The sequence below is a fragment of the Chlorocebus sabaeus genome, chromosome 1, assembly GCF_047675955.1.
Source record: "Chlorocebus sabaeus isolate Y175 chromosome 1, mChlSab1.0.hap1, whole genome shotgun sequence".
Classification (NCBI taxonomy): domain Eukaryota; kingdom Metazoa; phylum Chordata; class Mammalia; order Primates; family Cercopithecidae; genus Chlorocebus; species Chlorocebus sabaeus.
In genome coordinates, this window is record NC_132904.1 from 5,797,903 (window position 1) to 5,812,930 (window position 15,028).

The 15,028-nt window shown below is 46.6% G+C and overlaps 1 protein-coding gene across 1 annotated transcript in view; it reads left to right on the top strand.

The window, feature by feature from the left end:
• TESMIN (testis expressed metallothionein like protein) overlaps positions 1 to 14,043 on the top strand; it is a 48,475-nt gene extending 34,432 nt beyond the window's left edge. Inside the window, exons 7-10 of the mRNA XM_008021186.3 lie at positions 5,346 to 5,448; positions 7,883 to 8,020; positions 10,216 to 10,391; positions 12,849 to 14,043. Of these exons, the coding sequence (XP_008019377.1) occupies positions 5,346 to 5,448; positions 7,883 to 8,020; positions 10,216 to 10,391; positions 12,849 to 13,041 (610 nt within the window). The 3' untranslated portion in view covers positions 13,042 to 14,043. The remainder of the gene's footprint in view (positions 1 to 5,345; positions 5,449 to 7,882; positions 8,021 to 10,215; positions 10,392 to 12,848) is intronic.
• Positions 14,044 to 15,028: the final 985 nt, after the last annotated feature.

A 15,028-nucleotide genomic window follows, 5' to 3' on the forward strand; every position in this document is an offset into this window, starting at 1 on the left:
TTTCCACGATATATAAAACATCTACATGTTCAGTGTAAAGTGAATTTTTATATAAATCAAGGTGCTGCTATAGTATGGGGTATGTACAGCAATTAAAATGGTATATAAATCTATTTACACGGGAAACATTCATAACATACTGATGAGTAATAAAAGCAAGATGTTATCTATATTACTTATATTGATAAGTAATAAAAGCACACTGAAACAGTTTGTATAATATCTTATTTTTGTTTACATATAATCTGTAACCAAACAACATATACTTATTTCAGTATGTATAGTTTTACAGAAAAAGTCTGAAATATATTCACCAAATGATCATCTCTAGGGAATGAGATTCAGATTGGATGTAATTTGTTTCTTTTTACTTATTTGTATTTTTTAAAATTCCACAATAAATATGATTTATATTTATCAAAAATAAAATTAATAAAAGATATTTCTGAGCCAGAATCAGTAGATTTGGCAACCCTTGGATATGGGGAAAGAGAGCAAGGTAATTGTCAGAACTGACACAGGGGCTGTGTTACTGGGCAGATGGTAACACCATGGATGGAGAGCAGGCACAGGAGGAGAGAGCAGCTGGAACAGTGCAAGGGGTGCAGGTGAAGACCGTGGGTGGAGGGCTGGACATGCTGAATCGAAGGTAGAGATTTCTGACTGGAAGCTGGGATGTGGTTCTGGAACACAGTAGGGTCCAAAGCTCTCAAGAAGGGTGAAGAGAGCCCTGGGTTTTCCAATAAGGAGCTGGTTGATTGCCTTTGAGAGTCTGTGGGCAGGAGGAAGAAATCTGAATGCAATAGGTTAAAGGATGAATGGGAGATGAGGAATGATAAAAACACATGTGGACAGCCCACCCTTTCATTTGGGAAAGGAGACAATAAGGATTTTAGGGTCTGGAGTGTGAGACAGAGAACAGGTTTGGTGAAAACAGATTTTAAAATCTTCAAAAGATTAAAATCTTCAAAAGCAAGAGTTGATAAAATCACTCAGCAAAAGAGTATACAGTGAAAAAAAGAAATGTGCCTAGCCTGGACCTTGGTGAGTAAACACACTTTTACTGGGTATATAATTCTAGGTTGTCAGGTTTTTTTCTGCCGATGCTTTGAAAATAGTCTGCGGTTTCCCATTATATCTAACAAGAAGTCAGCTGTGAGTCTAGGTAATGTATCTTTGTTCTCTGGTGCATTTGAGATTTTCTTTTTGCCTTTGGTTTTTCTTTTTGTTTGTCTTTCTTAAAGTTCATTAGGTTTCCTAAATCTAAGCATCCACAGCTGTCGTCAGTTCTGGAAAACTCATGGATATCCTCACTCCAAAGATGCCTCTCCCCCGTTTTCTCTCCTCTCTCCTTCCGTCATGCTCATCAGACAGACACATTAGCCCCTCTAACCCTTGACTGTTTCTCTTAACTTCTCTTGTATATTTGCGGTCTGTCTTTCTGTGCTGCATCTAGACTAATCTCTTTATCTTTTATTCTTTCTTAATCTCAGTTTATTATTTTTATCCAAATCACACACACACATAGTTTAGAGAGCCAGATAATTGTACCAGGCTTGTGACAAAAAATAGTAGTGCCCTGACTATTGTTCCTTGTCTTCTGCCCTCCAGGAACTTTCAGCTCTTTTAACTGAATCTTTAATATTTGCTTCCATAGGTATAAATAACAGGTCTGAATTACTCCTCGGCTTTTCAGTTTGGTGTGATCTATTGTTTTTGTACCATGGGAAATGTGGATTTAGCTTTATTTCCTCTCCCACTCACATACCAACCCCTCCCAGCACACACATTTCCCACACCCAGACGTGAGATAGACTTGGTTAGATTAGCATTGAGTCTTTACATTTTATGACGATGAAAACTCTGGTCCCTGCTGAGCCTGTATGAATTATCATTTCCTGAACTTCTTTACCTTTCCCTTCCTGTTCATACCCAGTACTTAGTCTTCTATGCACACAACACTAACGTAACCCTCACCTCTCCTCTGGTTGTGTAACGGTCTTCTCAACATGCCCAGACATGGGGGCACTGTCAGTCCTGTCGTGAAGGCTCTTCCCGAGCTGCCTGACTGCGGCTTGTTTCCAGGCCGGCGTGCAGCTCCTGTCTTGGACTCCACTCTGCCATCATGCTGAGGGGTTCGCCAGCTTCTTTCTCATGTTTGGGATCCTGACTCCTGGAGCCCGCATCTTCCTCGTGGGATTCACAGCCTCATTTTGGCACAGTGCCTTCTCTAGTAGCTTCCATGAGGAAGAGTATGTGGGATGTAATTTTTTCAGACCTTATGTGTCGAAAAATATCTTAGTCTATCCTCATGGTTAGATGATAATTCAGATTGGGAGTAGAACTTGAGGTTGGAAATAGTTTTTCTTTGGACGTTTGAAGGCCTTGCTGCATTTCTTCTAGCTTCCAATGTTGCTGGTGGAATTTTGACATCGTGTTTTTCTTGATCCTCTGTATGAAAACTGTTTTATTCTTTCTAGAAACATAGAGGATCATCTCTTATTCCCGGTGCTGCAGAATGTGCTCATGCTGTCTTGGTTCCAGTCTCTTTTCTAGCTACTGTGCGGAGCCCAAGGTGGGTCCTTTCCCTTCAGAAACTCATGGCCTTGAGTTCTGGGAAATGTTCTGGAATTATTGTATCCCCTTCATTCTTAATATTCAGTATTTCTGGAACTCTTACTGCATAAATGTTGGATTTTCTAGTCTGGCCCACTGTTGCTTTCTCCTCTGATTAGTTCTAGTTTTCATACTTTCTAGGTCTTTCATCACTGTGATTACTTTTTTGCTTCCTAAAACATCTTTTTTCGTATCCTGAGATTTTTTATAAGAATCGTTTTCCTGTTTCATAGATCAATAATTTTTCTTAGTCTCTCTAAGGCTGTTGATACCACCTTTCTCCTAGTTTTCTTTTCCATGCACGGTCCATTTCTCTGGGCCTCTGTCTTTCATACCCTGGAAGATTTCCTAATGTGTCTGCGGATCCCTGGGCATCACTTGGCTTACACTTAAGAATGAGGTGTGGGCTGCCTGGGGGCTGTAGCTGAGGGGTGGGCTGCCTGGGGGCTGTAGGTGAGGGGTGGCCTCCCTGGGGGCTGTAGGTGAGGGGTGGGTTCCCTGGGGGATGTAGGTGAGGGGTGGGCTCCCTGGGGGCTGTAGGTGAGGGGTGGGCTGACTGGGGCTGCAGGTGCACTGCTGAGGGCTTGCTCACTGTAGCTCCACCACAGGGTGGTCACTCAGCTATTTTATTGGGAAAACTCAATGTCAGATTCTAGATATTTTCTCCTGGGTTGGTCAGGGTCCTCAGAAGAAGCTTTTCTAGTCTCCTGCTAGAATGCTAGAAGCTGAGTAGAAGAAACCTAGGGGTCTCAACATTCACTTTTCTTGGATTTGTTCATTATCATATCCCACACCCAATGGTTTTGCTCCAAGAGAGTCACTTGTAGTCTCTGCCACTTAGGAAGGAGGAGGAGTCTGGGGACTAGTGCCTTCCTGCAGAGAATCCCCCTGGTTCTCTACTTATGTCACCTGGCTTTTCTCTCCCATGGAAGAACCTGGTGCTGCCCATTCCAGAGCCTTCCACAGCTCCTTCCCAGCTCTTTCCTGCTGACTTCGGGTTCAGCATTCTTGAGTCCGCCACACCAGTTCTCTTACCCCTCTGCTGTCTGGCGTCCAAACCTTCTGTCACTGTCCCCTTTCCCTTCTCTCCATCTGCATGACTTGCAGGCTCGGGAGAGACCTTTATAGTTCCCCTTTCCCCCCGCAGGGGATGTGTCTCTCCTCTCGCCTCTTGTGGAGTGGAGTTGTCTCTAATAATTCATTCCTTGGGGAGCTCGCCTTTCAGGGATCCACACTTGATGAGGGGTCTCTGGTCTCATGCTCACCTTTGACAGCCCAGACTTTGTCTCCTGTCTCCTGCACGAGCAGCACATTGGAACCCAAGCTCCGGGTCCTTCGGGAAGGGCTGGCAGATGCCCCAGGGCAGCACTCAGCTGCTGCAGAACTCCCTCTCTGGGTCCACAATTTCTTGTCTTTTTGGCCTCTGATGATCCTCTTTACTCTCCTGTTGACTTGACATTAAAATATTATTTTAAAATATGAAAATAATAATTATGAAAAGTATTGTGTTTGGGAATTCTGCCCCAGAGAGGTTGCTGCAGACCTCTGGTCCCCCGCACAGCCCTCACCGTGTTCCTGCAGCACTGTGGGAAGCTTGACACGCCCAGGGTTTCCCTTAGCCGCGCTTTGGGACTGGGAGGCTGAGCACCATGACTCCCACTCTACGGCTTGCAAAGCTGACTGGCACATGGCGAGAGGGAGGCAGAGCCTGTGTGGAAAACGAGTTGGAAGCTCTTTTCGATGAACCATGCTCACAGAAGACAGCGACAGGGGTCTTCTCTGGTCAGAGGGGGAAGCCATGGGGTAGCTGACAAACGCCCCACAGGCTCTCTGGGGCACGGGTCATAGGCAGCACAGTAGGAGTCCTTGCCTTGATGCTACATTTTCACATGAATTAAGGAAAGCGTCGTCCCTGCCCAACCCAGGAAGGGTAAAGCGCATGCCTGTGAACACCTCTGCCTTACAGCGCAGGAGCAGGCGTCTTAGAAGACTGTGGGAGGGGGACCGGCTGCCAGCACCGCCGGCTTTTCCAGGGAGCCCTCAGAGCCAGGCCACAGCACTGCCACCCACCTGTGTGGCCCCAGGAGTCACAGGGCACGGTGGTGTGCGCTCCAAGGGCTTCACTAGACTCAGGATTCCCGAACAACCCTCGCATTACAACCAAGAGGTGTGACTACAGCCGCCTCATCCGTTCATTTCCTCTACCATTCACTTCCCCCTCACAGAATGAAAGTGAGATAAGGCCTAGGCCAGGTTCCACCTCTGGGTCCCATTAGTTTTCACTCAAAGTCAAGGTCTCGTGAAGAAGTGAACACACCTTCAGTCATGTTGGATGGATTGGGGTGGTTGGTGGGAAGACAGCTCTTTGTTACTTGATGTTTCTGCCCACCAACCTACCGTGCTCCTGGGAAAATGGCAGAGGACAGTTAGGGACCAGGGAGGATTGATGGATGGCAATGGATTTGCCAGGAAATTGTTTTGCTTTGCAAAATCCTATATTATGAAACGAATGGTTTTAACTAGTTTTACACCCTTCTGTGTTAGTCACTGGTGAGCATCAATCCTAGTTGATCTAGTTCTCATATAAAAAGGAGTCTGAGCCGTCTGTAAAAGCGTTCAGTGTTCTGACTGCAGCACATTGCCTGCTCTTTCCTTATACGTGTGTGCTCTTCTTTTCACTACTGACTGTGCTGTCTGTGCCGCCACTCACTCTGTCCTTTCCTTCACAGGTACTGTGACTGCTTCGCCAATGGGGACTTTTGCAACAACTGCAATTGTAATAATTGTTGCAATAACTTGCATCATGAAATTGAACGGTTTAAAGCCATTAAGGTAATAAATGTCCATTAAATGCATGCATTTTAAAAGCATTTCAAACTGTTTGAGATGTTCATAAAATGATCTCCAGAGATTCCTCATTGGAAAAAACCCACAGTTTTGAAGAATTTACATTGAACACGACTTGATTCCTGCTGGTGGGAGTATTGAACCATGACAAGCGGCTGTTATAAAAGTGGTAGGCAGAGAAAGGCCTTTTGCCCTTTATTATGTGGGAAGTCTTCAGAGATGCAGCAGCCTAGGAAGGTTCTGATTCAGGAACATGCGAATGTCCACTTTGTCTTGGAGTTTAGACATTTGGGGTCATTTCACATAGCAGATAAGCATGAGCTGGAGCAGTGTAGTCGCAAACGTGTAGACAGTCCACTGCGTGAGAAGGCTGGGTGAAAGTGCTCAGGCAGCCTACATTTTCAATTGTAAAATGTAACAATTTAAATTTCACCCCTCAGTTTCCAGAAGAAAAGAATCTAGGTTTTCCCAGGGATGCAAAAGGTTACTTCGATGGCCCTGATGACCACTCTGCTGAAGGCTAAACACAGGAGCTTGCAGCTTTTATCCCTCTCTGTAGGCACAAAAGATAATCAGGGAGAAGGGAGGGACAGTTAGGCTCAGGGTTGTCAACCCACTGCAGGGAGACACTTCCAGTGCCCACTCATTCACGAAGGGAAATTGAGAGCCATCGACTGTAGACCTGAGACTGTCCTGTGCAAATAGGACACAATTATAAGGGTGTGGCTGCTCTCTGCATTGTTTTCTAAAATAATTTAATTCTCCTCTTGAATTATGGATAAAGGACTTGAAATATCTTACCAATTTTGATATAGCCAGATCCATAGGACAGAAGAAAATTGTCATGCATGTAAACTTGAGTACATTTTGTTTAGGGATAAAGAGTACTATCTACAATTAAAACTATAAAACCAAAAAGGGTTAGAATTCTCATACATTGCTGATAGGAATATAAAGGGGCACAACCACTTTGGGAAATTGTTTGACAATAGCTACAAAAACTAAACCTGTGTGTATGCTATGATCCAGCCATTTCCTTCCTAAAAATATAGCCAATAGAAACGAGCACCAGTGTCCACCAGGAGACTTATACAGGAATGTTCATGCAGCTTCATTCAGAGTAACCAGACACTGGAAATAGCCCAAACATCCATCTGTGGTAGAATGGATGAATCCACACATTGCTGAAAAGCAGGAGCTACAGCTAAGCGCAGCAGTGTGGACGGACCTCCCAGTTGTTATCTGAGGGAGGCAGCCGACGCAGGAGTACAAGCTGTGGGATTCCTGCGGCACCAGCATAGGCAAACCTAAAGCCCTCTACGTCTGAATAGCATTCCCCGCGGGGGTGCACCACTGGGGAGGAGTCACAAGGCAGCCTGTGGGGCCGCCTGTCCTCTAACTTGACCTTGGTAGCAGGTACACAGGTGTGCGCAGGTACACAGGTATGCGCACATGCACAAGATCATCATGCCACAGCTGCAGATATGTGCCTCCACTGCCTGTCACACTTCAGTGATCCGTGAAACTGCCTAAAGCCACGCACCGCAGGCTGGGGCTGTCCAGCAGCACATTGTGCAGCGATGGCCTTGTGCTGGGGGCTGTGCTACTGGATAGCACCGATTCCAAATGTCAACCCCAGGAGGGGGAAGGGAGGCCACGGACTTCCACTGTGACCTCTCTATTGTTTGAATTTTTACAAAGAGCATTGAATCGTTTTGTATGTAAAGATATGTATGTATTTGTGTGTATAGATAGATTAAAAAGGGACGACAAATAGACCTGGATAACAAATTGTGTGTATTGCTTGAGAAAGGCATGGCCCAACGGTTGAGACCTGCTCTGAAGTCAGCACGGGGACTTTGAATCAAGATCTTGCCACTTACTTGCAGTTTTTTACCTCTCGGTGCCTGGGTTTCTCCATGTATAGAACAATCATACAGTAGATGATTTTACTTCCCGAGGTTGCTGAGGATGACATGAGAGGGCATATCTATATAAATCCCATGGAAAGACGCCCGGCACACGGTGTGTTGAGGCAGTGTGAGCTGCTAGTATGGTCCACGGTCTCAACCATTTTAGGAAAGAGGGCCCCAGACATGCTGGATGGAAACGTGTCCACACGGAAATAATTATTTTCTTTGCATCTTTACCATCTATTTTTTTTTTACAGTAAATATGTAAGACTTGGAAACTCAGGAAACAAAACATGAAGAAACCTTAGCTACAATATACCTTTTTGTGTATGGAAACAAATTGAAATCAAACAAGAAGGGGCTGCACCTTCTGAACCATGTAAAGAGAGTCACTGCTTACTGTGGCAGCTTTTACAACAACTACCAGATTCAAATGAGATGCCCTTCATTGAGCTGAGTTTTGAATGATAATATCCATCCTGATGGAGCTTCCCATTCTACCCTAGGCATGTCTTGGTAGAAATCCAGAAGCTTTCCAGCCAAAAATTGGGAAAGGCCAATTGGGCGATGTCAAGCCCCGGCATAACAAAGGGTGCAACTGCAGGAGGTCGGGCTGCCTGAAGAATTACTGCGAGTGCTATGAGGTTAGTGCCCAGCTCCCTAACTCACTAACAAAAAACACAGGTAAATATTTTGAGTAACTTTTGTGGTTAAAAAAACTTCGCTGTAATTTAAAAAGATAAATATAATTATTTTTTTCTTCCAGGGTTTCTAGAAGGGCACTTACATTAATCTGAATTAATTTCCCAAATACCAGCTGAGCTTTGTGAACCAGGCCAATTCACCAAGGGCTGTTTTGGAGCATGTTGCTTCCCCTGAGCCCAGCCCTGAGTACCCAATAAGGGTGCCCTCTGCGTGGCTTTGTCCTTCTGCGGCCACTGATCCACGCTGGTCCTCCAGCAGGGTGGAGGCTCCCAGAGGGTAGCCGTGCCTCTTCTTCCCTGAGCAAAGCCCAAGTGCTCTAGGTGGGGCCGTGGGGGACAGTTTGGTCTCAAAGACTCAGTCTGTTCCTGGTCCCTGTGTCGCTTGTCCCCAGACATCCATTCACCTGGTGCTTTGACCAAGGGTAGCTCCTCCCTGGCTCACAGGCCCATCAGAGACCAGAATGGACAGTCAGCCGAAGCCAATGGAGGGAGGCTAACAAAGCAAGCTGCAGATCACAGCCTGGATGGAAGCTTTTTCTTTTCCCAAAGATGTAATGACAGCAGAGGGACCCACTTTCCCCTTCAGTGCTGTCGCTGTTTCACCTCTCTTTGCTCTTTCTCTTTTCCTTTTCCTTTGTGTTGAGGGAAAGGAAGAAAGAGAAAGTGAGGGAACCCTTAGGCCCTATCAGGGGAGCAGCTGAGCAAACCTTCCTTACAAACCTCTGTTTTGGTTTGCTTGAGGTCTTTTGGGGGTTCCTGTGAATTATACTTTTCAAAGGCTGTCTGTCACAGAGGGTCAGGCATGAGAATAGTCCTCCTGATTCTGGAGACATGCACTGAAAGACCTGGGAAGGTGGACCCCACAGTCCCCAGCAAAGAGGTGGAAAACACAGTCAAAACATGACAGAGATGCACAGTTGAAACGGAGTGACATCACCCCCGAGGAACCAATTCCAACCGCACTCGCAGTAGCTCCTGTGTCCTGCAAAACACCCTCACTGGCTGCCACGAAACTACGGCTCAGCCCATTTCCCCAAGGCCAAGCCTATGCTGGGCACAGCCCACAGAATGTGCAGCCTCACAGGAAAATAGCACTGTCCTTTAGTCTCTGGCATTTGTGTAGACTAGAAACTCTGAAAAGCCTCCTGCTTCAAAACACCCAGAGGTGCAGATGAAACAGAACACATCCCCCTGAAGATGCATCTCTCAGCTGGAAAGAACAAAGGAAGATCCCCAGGGGCCTGAAGGAGAGAGAAAGCCAAAAACCATAGTGATTGGCAGTGCCAGCTCTTGGTCAGGATTTGGCATGAGGGGGCAAGAAGGGGCTTGCTGGGTACAGATGGGACACGCCGGTCCCCTGAGCATCACATTGCCAGGAAAAGCTTGAAACAAAATCCAACCGCAAGGCAGCAGGAGAGGTCTCCCTTGAGGCTCCCAGCCACAGACCTGCTCTTGGGCAGGTTTCGAATTCTACTCTCTTGTACATTCTCTGCACCCATAGAAACAGCATAATAGCCTCCCATGCTGAAAGAGAACCATAAGCTAGAGTTTTATAGTCAGCTAAGGCAGGCTTTCTTCAAAACAAGTCAAACGAAGCAGCCTATTGGCTCCCTGCTGGAGAAGGGAGAGCAAGGCCCTCTCTGTGCTTGGGACTCAAACCCACACACTCGGCCTCTGCTCTGTCAGCAGCAAGACTACTGCATCTCATTCAACAGCAGCGTGTGATGAAAACTGCAGATCACACACACACATTCTCAAACGCACACACTCAGTCACACACATTCATATTCACTCACACATATACACATACATACCCAAACCCCACATACACTCATATGCACACACACGCATACTCGACACACACCTCACACACTCATACACACACTCAACACACACTCTCACCCACACATTCACACTCAACACAGACACTCACACATTCACAGTCAACATACACACACTCCACACACTCATACACGTTCAACACGCTCTCACCCACACATTCACTCTCTCTCTCTCTCTCTCTCTCTCTCGTGGGCAAATATACGCAAAGAATTATTTAAGGTCCAAATAGAATTTGTCAGTTTTTGATGACTTGTAGGACAACCTAATTTTATTGAAGCATTTTGTATTACCAGGCCAAAATTATGTGTTCTTCTATTTGCAAATGCATTGGTTGCAAAAATTATGAAGAAAGCCCAGAACGAAAGACACTAATGAGCACGCCAAACTACGTGCAGCCTGGAGGTTTGGAAGGCAGTCGCCATCTGCCACCAGCGAAATTTTCAGGACTTCCAAAATTCAGTCAGGATAGGTAGGTACTTTGAACTAACCTCTGCTAATAGAGGGAACAGAGGTTAATTTGAGAGGAGAATTAAGGACAATTTATACACTGGAAAGAATGTGTGAGCCTGCAGGGGCGGGCGTGTGTTCAGGGGGCAGAGGGAAGCCGTTCCTCCTTCCATGGGCTAATCCTGGGTGGCGACTGTGTTTCCTTAGAGGCCCTGCTGCGGAAACCTGTTTTGTCCTCTTTGTCTTCTCGGCTCGGCCTTTTCATCCTCACTCTGTGAGTTACTCCTGTTTTGTACCGGATGAAAGAGCCCTGCTGCCAGGATCACCAGCAGGGCCAGCAGAGTTCTGACACTGCCTTTGCGTTAATACAGAGCCACACCGACCCGGGGCAGCAAAGACAGCGCGTACCTCCCTGTCCTTTATTGTGGGAAGTGGCAGCAAAGAGCTGTGCTTGGTCCAAGTTGTTTTCCTTACTAAGCGACTGTGGATCTGGATTAGTTGGATAATTTTGCATTTATCAGTTTTAAAGCCACATTGTAATCCTAGTAGTTCTCAAAGGTTGAGTCATAATTTTACTATCTCTTAGATTCCATTCATTTGTTTAAAAAAAACTTCTTTGAGTTCAGTGTAATGGTCAATCAAGATAAAGTACCAGATGTCATTAATTAATATTTTGCAAAGCCAAATTCATGCTTATTTGGTTAGAGGGTATCAGAAATACTCATGACTGTGACCTGCAGGGGTGTGTTTTTTGTTTGTTTGTTTGCTTTTTGTGTTTTTTTTTTGAGACCAGCGTTTTCACTCAGTGGCCAGGCTGGAGTGCAGTGGTGCGATCACAGCTCATACAGCCTCAGCCTCCCCAGGTTCAAGTGATCCTCCCATCTCAGCCTCCTGAGTAGCTGGGACTACAGGCACATGCCACCACATCTGGCTGATTTTTCTATTTTTTGTAGAGATGGGAGCTCACCATATTGGTCTCGAACTCCTGAACGGTGATTCACCCACCTCTGCCTCCCAAAGTGCTGAGATTACAGGCGTAAGCCACCGCACCCAGCCGACCTGCAGAGGTCTTTCTCAGTAAAAATTGACCAAAAGTTGGCTGCATTGTCTGAAGTGATGTGTGCAAATGTCATCGCCTGTAGCAGGATGTGTGTTCCCTGGAGTCCGGCAGGGGCCTGTGCACTAGAGCCTGGTCTTGCAGTGTTAACGGCCCTTCTTTTCCCAAGGGCAACCCTGTCTTCTTCTTCAACCAAAGTCATTGTGTATTGTCTTTATAGACAGACTTTAATCCAACATTTTGCTCTATTTTTATAATCCAAACTTTTTAATCTTTTATAAAGTTTTCCTGAAAATTTGTCAACTTAGCACCACCTGGGTCGCTGTCTAACTGAGCCACAGTTGCCCGCTGAGCTCAGCCACGAGAATAGCTGGTCCTGTGTGATACGGTGCAACTTGTCCTTCAGAACCTCTTTCACAGCTCCAAGCGGCATTGAGGGGGAAGGCCATCCTGACAGCAGGACCCCAAGGCTTGACGGACGAGTCCTCAGAACACTTGGCCTTCTCTGGCTGCACATGGTCCTGTGGGGGGGAAAGGCGGACACCCAGCATGGACAGGACTCAGAGCAAAGCTGCCTGGCTTGTCCCCATGCCCTGCCTCAGCTGAGAGTCCTGCTTCCGCAATTTCCCACCTGGTCCACGTACTTGACTCTGCAGCCCGGGATCCTCTGGGTTTGTCAGTGGATCTAATTTTGAGGAAATTTCAAACCTGCCATGAGAGGGATGTCAAAAACTGACAGATTTACTTGTCCTCTGTGTTGTTATTCTAAAAGCAGTTAATCCTTTCTTTCTTTTCTTTCTTTTTTTTTTTTTTTTTTTTAAGAGACAGGATGTCGGCCGAGCATGGTGGCTCATGCCTATAATCCCAGCACTTTGGGAGGCTGAGGAGGGCAGATCATGAGGTCAGGAGATTGAGACCATCCTGGCCAACATGGCAAAACCCCATCTCTACTAAAAATACAAAAATTAGCCAGGCATCATGGCACATGCCTATAATCCCAGCTACTTGGGAGATTGAGGCAGGAGAATCACTTGAACCAGGGAGTCGGAGGTTGCAGTGAGCTGAGATCGTGCCATTGCACTCTAGCCTGGTGACAGAACAAGACTCAGTATCAAAAAAAAAAAAAAAGAAAAGAAAAAGAAAACAAGAAAAAAAAAAGAGACAGTGTCTCACTTTGTTGCCCAGGCTGGTTTCAAACTCCTGGCTTCAGACCATCCTCCTGCCTTGGCCTCCCAAGGTGCTGGGATTACAGGCCATTGTACCTGGCCTAATAGTTTCCAGTATGAGGAAGACAACATTAGGTTTTAGTGGACGATGTTCTTTAAAATAGTGTGGACAAGCAATGTTCTGTTGAATATAAATAGTACTATAGGTAGAAACCATGCGCTGTTGAGCGGCCTTTAACTGCTCTGTTTCTGACAGGCGGCCTTCCTCATGCATCTCCTGGGAGGTGGTGGAGGCCACGTGCGCCTGCCTGCTGGCTCAGGGAGAAGAGGCCGAGAAAGAACACTGCTCCAAGTGCCTGGCAGAGCAGATGATCCTGGAGGAATTTGGAAGGTGCTTGTCACAGATTCTCCACACTGAGTTTAAATCCAAGGGGTTGAAAATGGAGTAGAGTACAGTAGAGTATAAAGTGTGAATGCGTGTTGATTTTGTCTTAGTCTAGAAATCTCTAGTTTAGAAAGGTTGTTTAGGGGAACGTGAAGTCGGCTCTGCAGCAACCACCAGACTCCCCTGCATCCCTGGGCCCGGGGAGTTTACTCAGAGCTCTCTGAAGACATGCCAACCCGTGCCCCCTTTTCTGAGGAGGTGCGTGGCCTGAGCACCGTTTGTCTGGCCCAGAGGAGAGAGCTTGGGTTCCCATAGTCCTGGGAGAGTGTCTGCAGGGCAGTGGCGGGCAGAGCAGGGCAGGGGAGGGAAGAGCAGGCCCTGTGAACAGAGCAGGGCAAGGGAGGGCAGAGTAGGCCCTGCAGAGAGCAGAGCAGGGCAGGGGAGGGCAGAGCAGGCCCTGAGGAGAGCTCACTCCGGTCGATTCTTCCTCTTGGAGAATGTTGCTCTGGAGGCTGCTCTGCATAAAAACCCTAATGGTTTCTTGTTTGTTTTTCAAATTATTTAGAAATAAGTTCTCCAGATAGGCTGTTATGATACCACTTAAAATCTCTGGAGAACTACTGAACACCCAAAGATTTTCTGTAGTGTAGACATTTCCCCAGAGGCACGCAAACTGTCAGTCTTTCCTAAGGCCCCCAAGAGACGCAAGCAATGGGGCCTCACAGGCCAGGCTTGCACCAGCATGTCTTGAGTTAGCGGACTTAAAATTATCTAGTTTCTTCGGTGTTTCTACTTGAATTGTGGAAAAGCTCTATTATCCAATTAACTTCTCCATAATTATTGTTGTAATATTATTATTATTTGTAAAATATGGTTCACATAACTAGCTTGCAGAAACCAGCAGGTAAAATGAATTAAGTTGACGCTTTCGGTTCTGTTGTAAAGCAAAGATGAATAAAAATTTCCAATGTCTTCAATTGTTGTCATTAACTTAGTAACTGAAAATGTGTTCATCTGATGAGTACCCACCCTGAAATGTATTGAGAGAATATTCTTTCATGTTTCTGCATTCATTAATAGTGTTGGCCACTTAGAGGGTGTTTAGGAAACTCAAGTACAAATGCAGCGGAGACAGAAGTGTGGCTGCCGGGCCCAGGCACTGGGCACATAAGTGAGCAAGCAACCAGGGAGGAAGCAGTCTTTTGTGGAGCTGTGTCTGGAACAGTCTAGTTGCAAACACAGCCACCGGAAGCCACAGAGGAGAAAAGGAAGACTGAATTCTTCCCCTTTGCAATTCCCTTTGGACCCTTGGGATCCAGAGTCTGTGGCAGAAAACCAGAGGTAAAGACATGCATTGTGACACGGGGAACCCTCAGCCAGCCATACTCCCCACTTGCCGTGTGTGCTTTCGGTCCCGTCAGCATCGTGGCGAACAGGGAGGCGCCCTGCTGGAGAAGCCACCTGGCCCCCTTCACCCCTGGGAGCTGGAAGGTGACCTGGAAATGGGGACTTTGGGAGCTGCCTCTGTGGGGGCTGCCTCCATCCTGCTGTCCCTCTCGGCAGCACAGCCAGCAGCAAGATCTGCCAGCCACATGAGTAATGTTAAAGTTTCCAGTAGCTACATGTTAAAATTTGAAAAGGAACAGATAAAATTCGTTTTAATAATCTTTTATTTATCCCATCGTTTCAATGTGTAATCATAATGAAAATGATTGAGATTTCACATTCCTTTGTGTGTACCCCATATTTGAAATGCAGGGTGTCTTGTATTCACAGCAGGTCTCAGTTGGCACCAGCCACACCTTAAGGGTTCAGGCACCTCAGCACAGCCCTGAGGCACCGAGTGGAGGGAGGAAAAGGGAACAGTGTCCTCCAGCATTCTCCTGAGGCAGAGGGCTGCCTAGGGAGATCCTGAACCAGGTATGGCCCACCCGCAGAGCCTGTAGGAAGTGTGAGCAGGGAACTCAGTGGGGGGCTGGGGATACAGGCCCCCCACATTACACGGGAGCTCACCCTGAATCCCGGGCTCCTATGGAGAAGGAGCCTGCGCT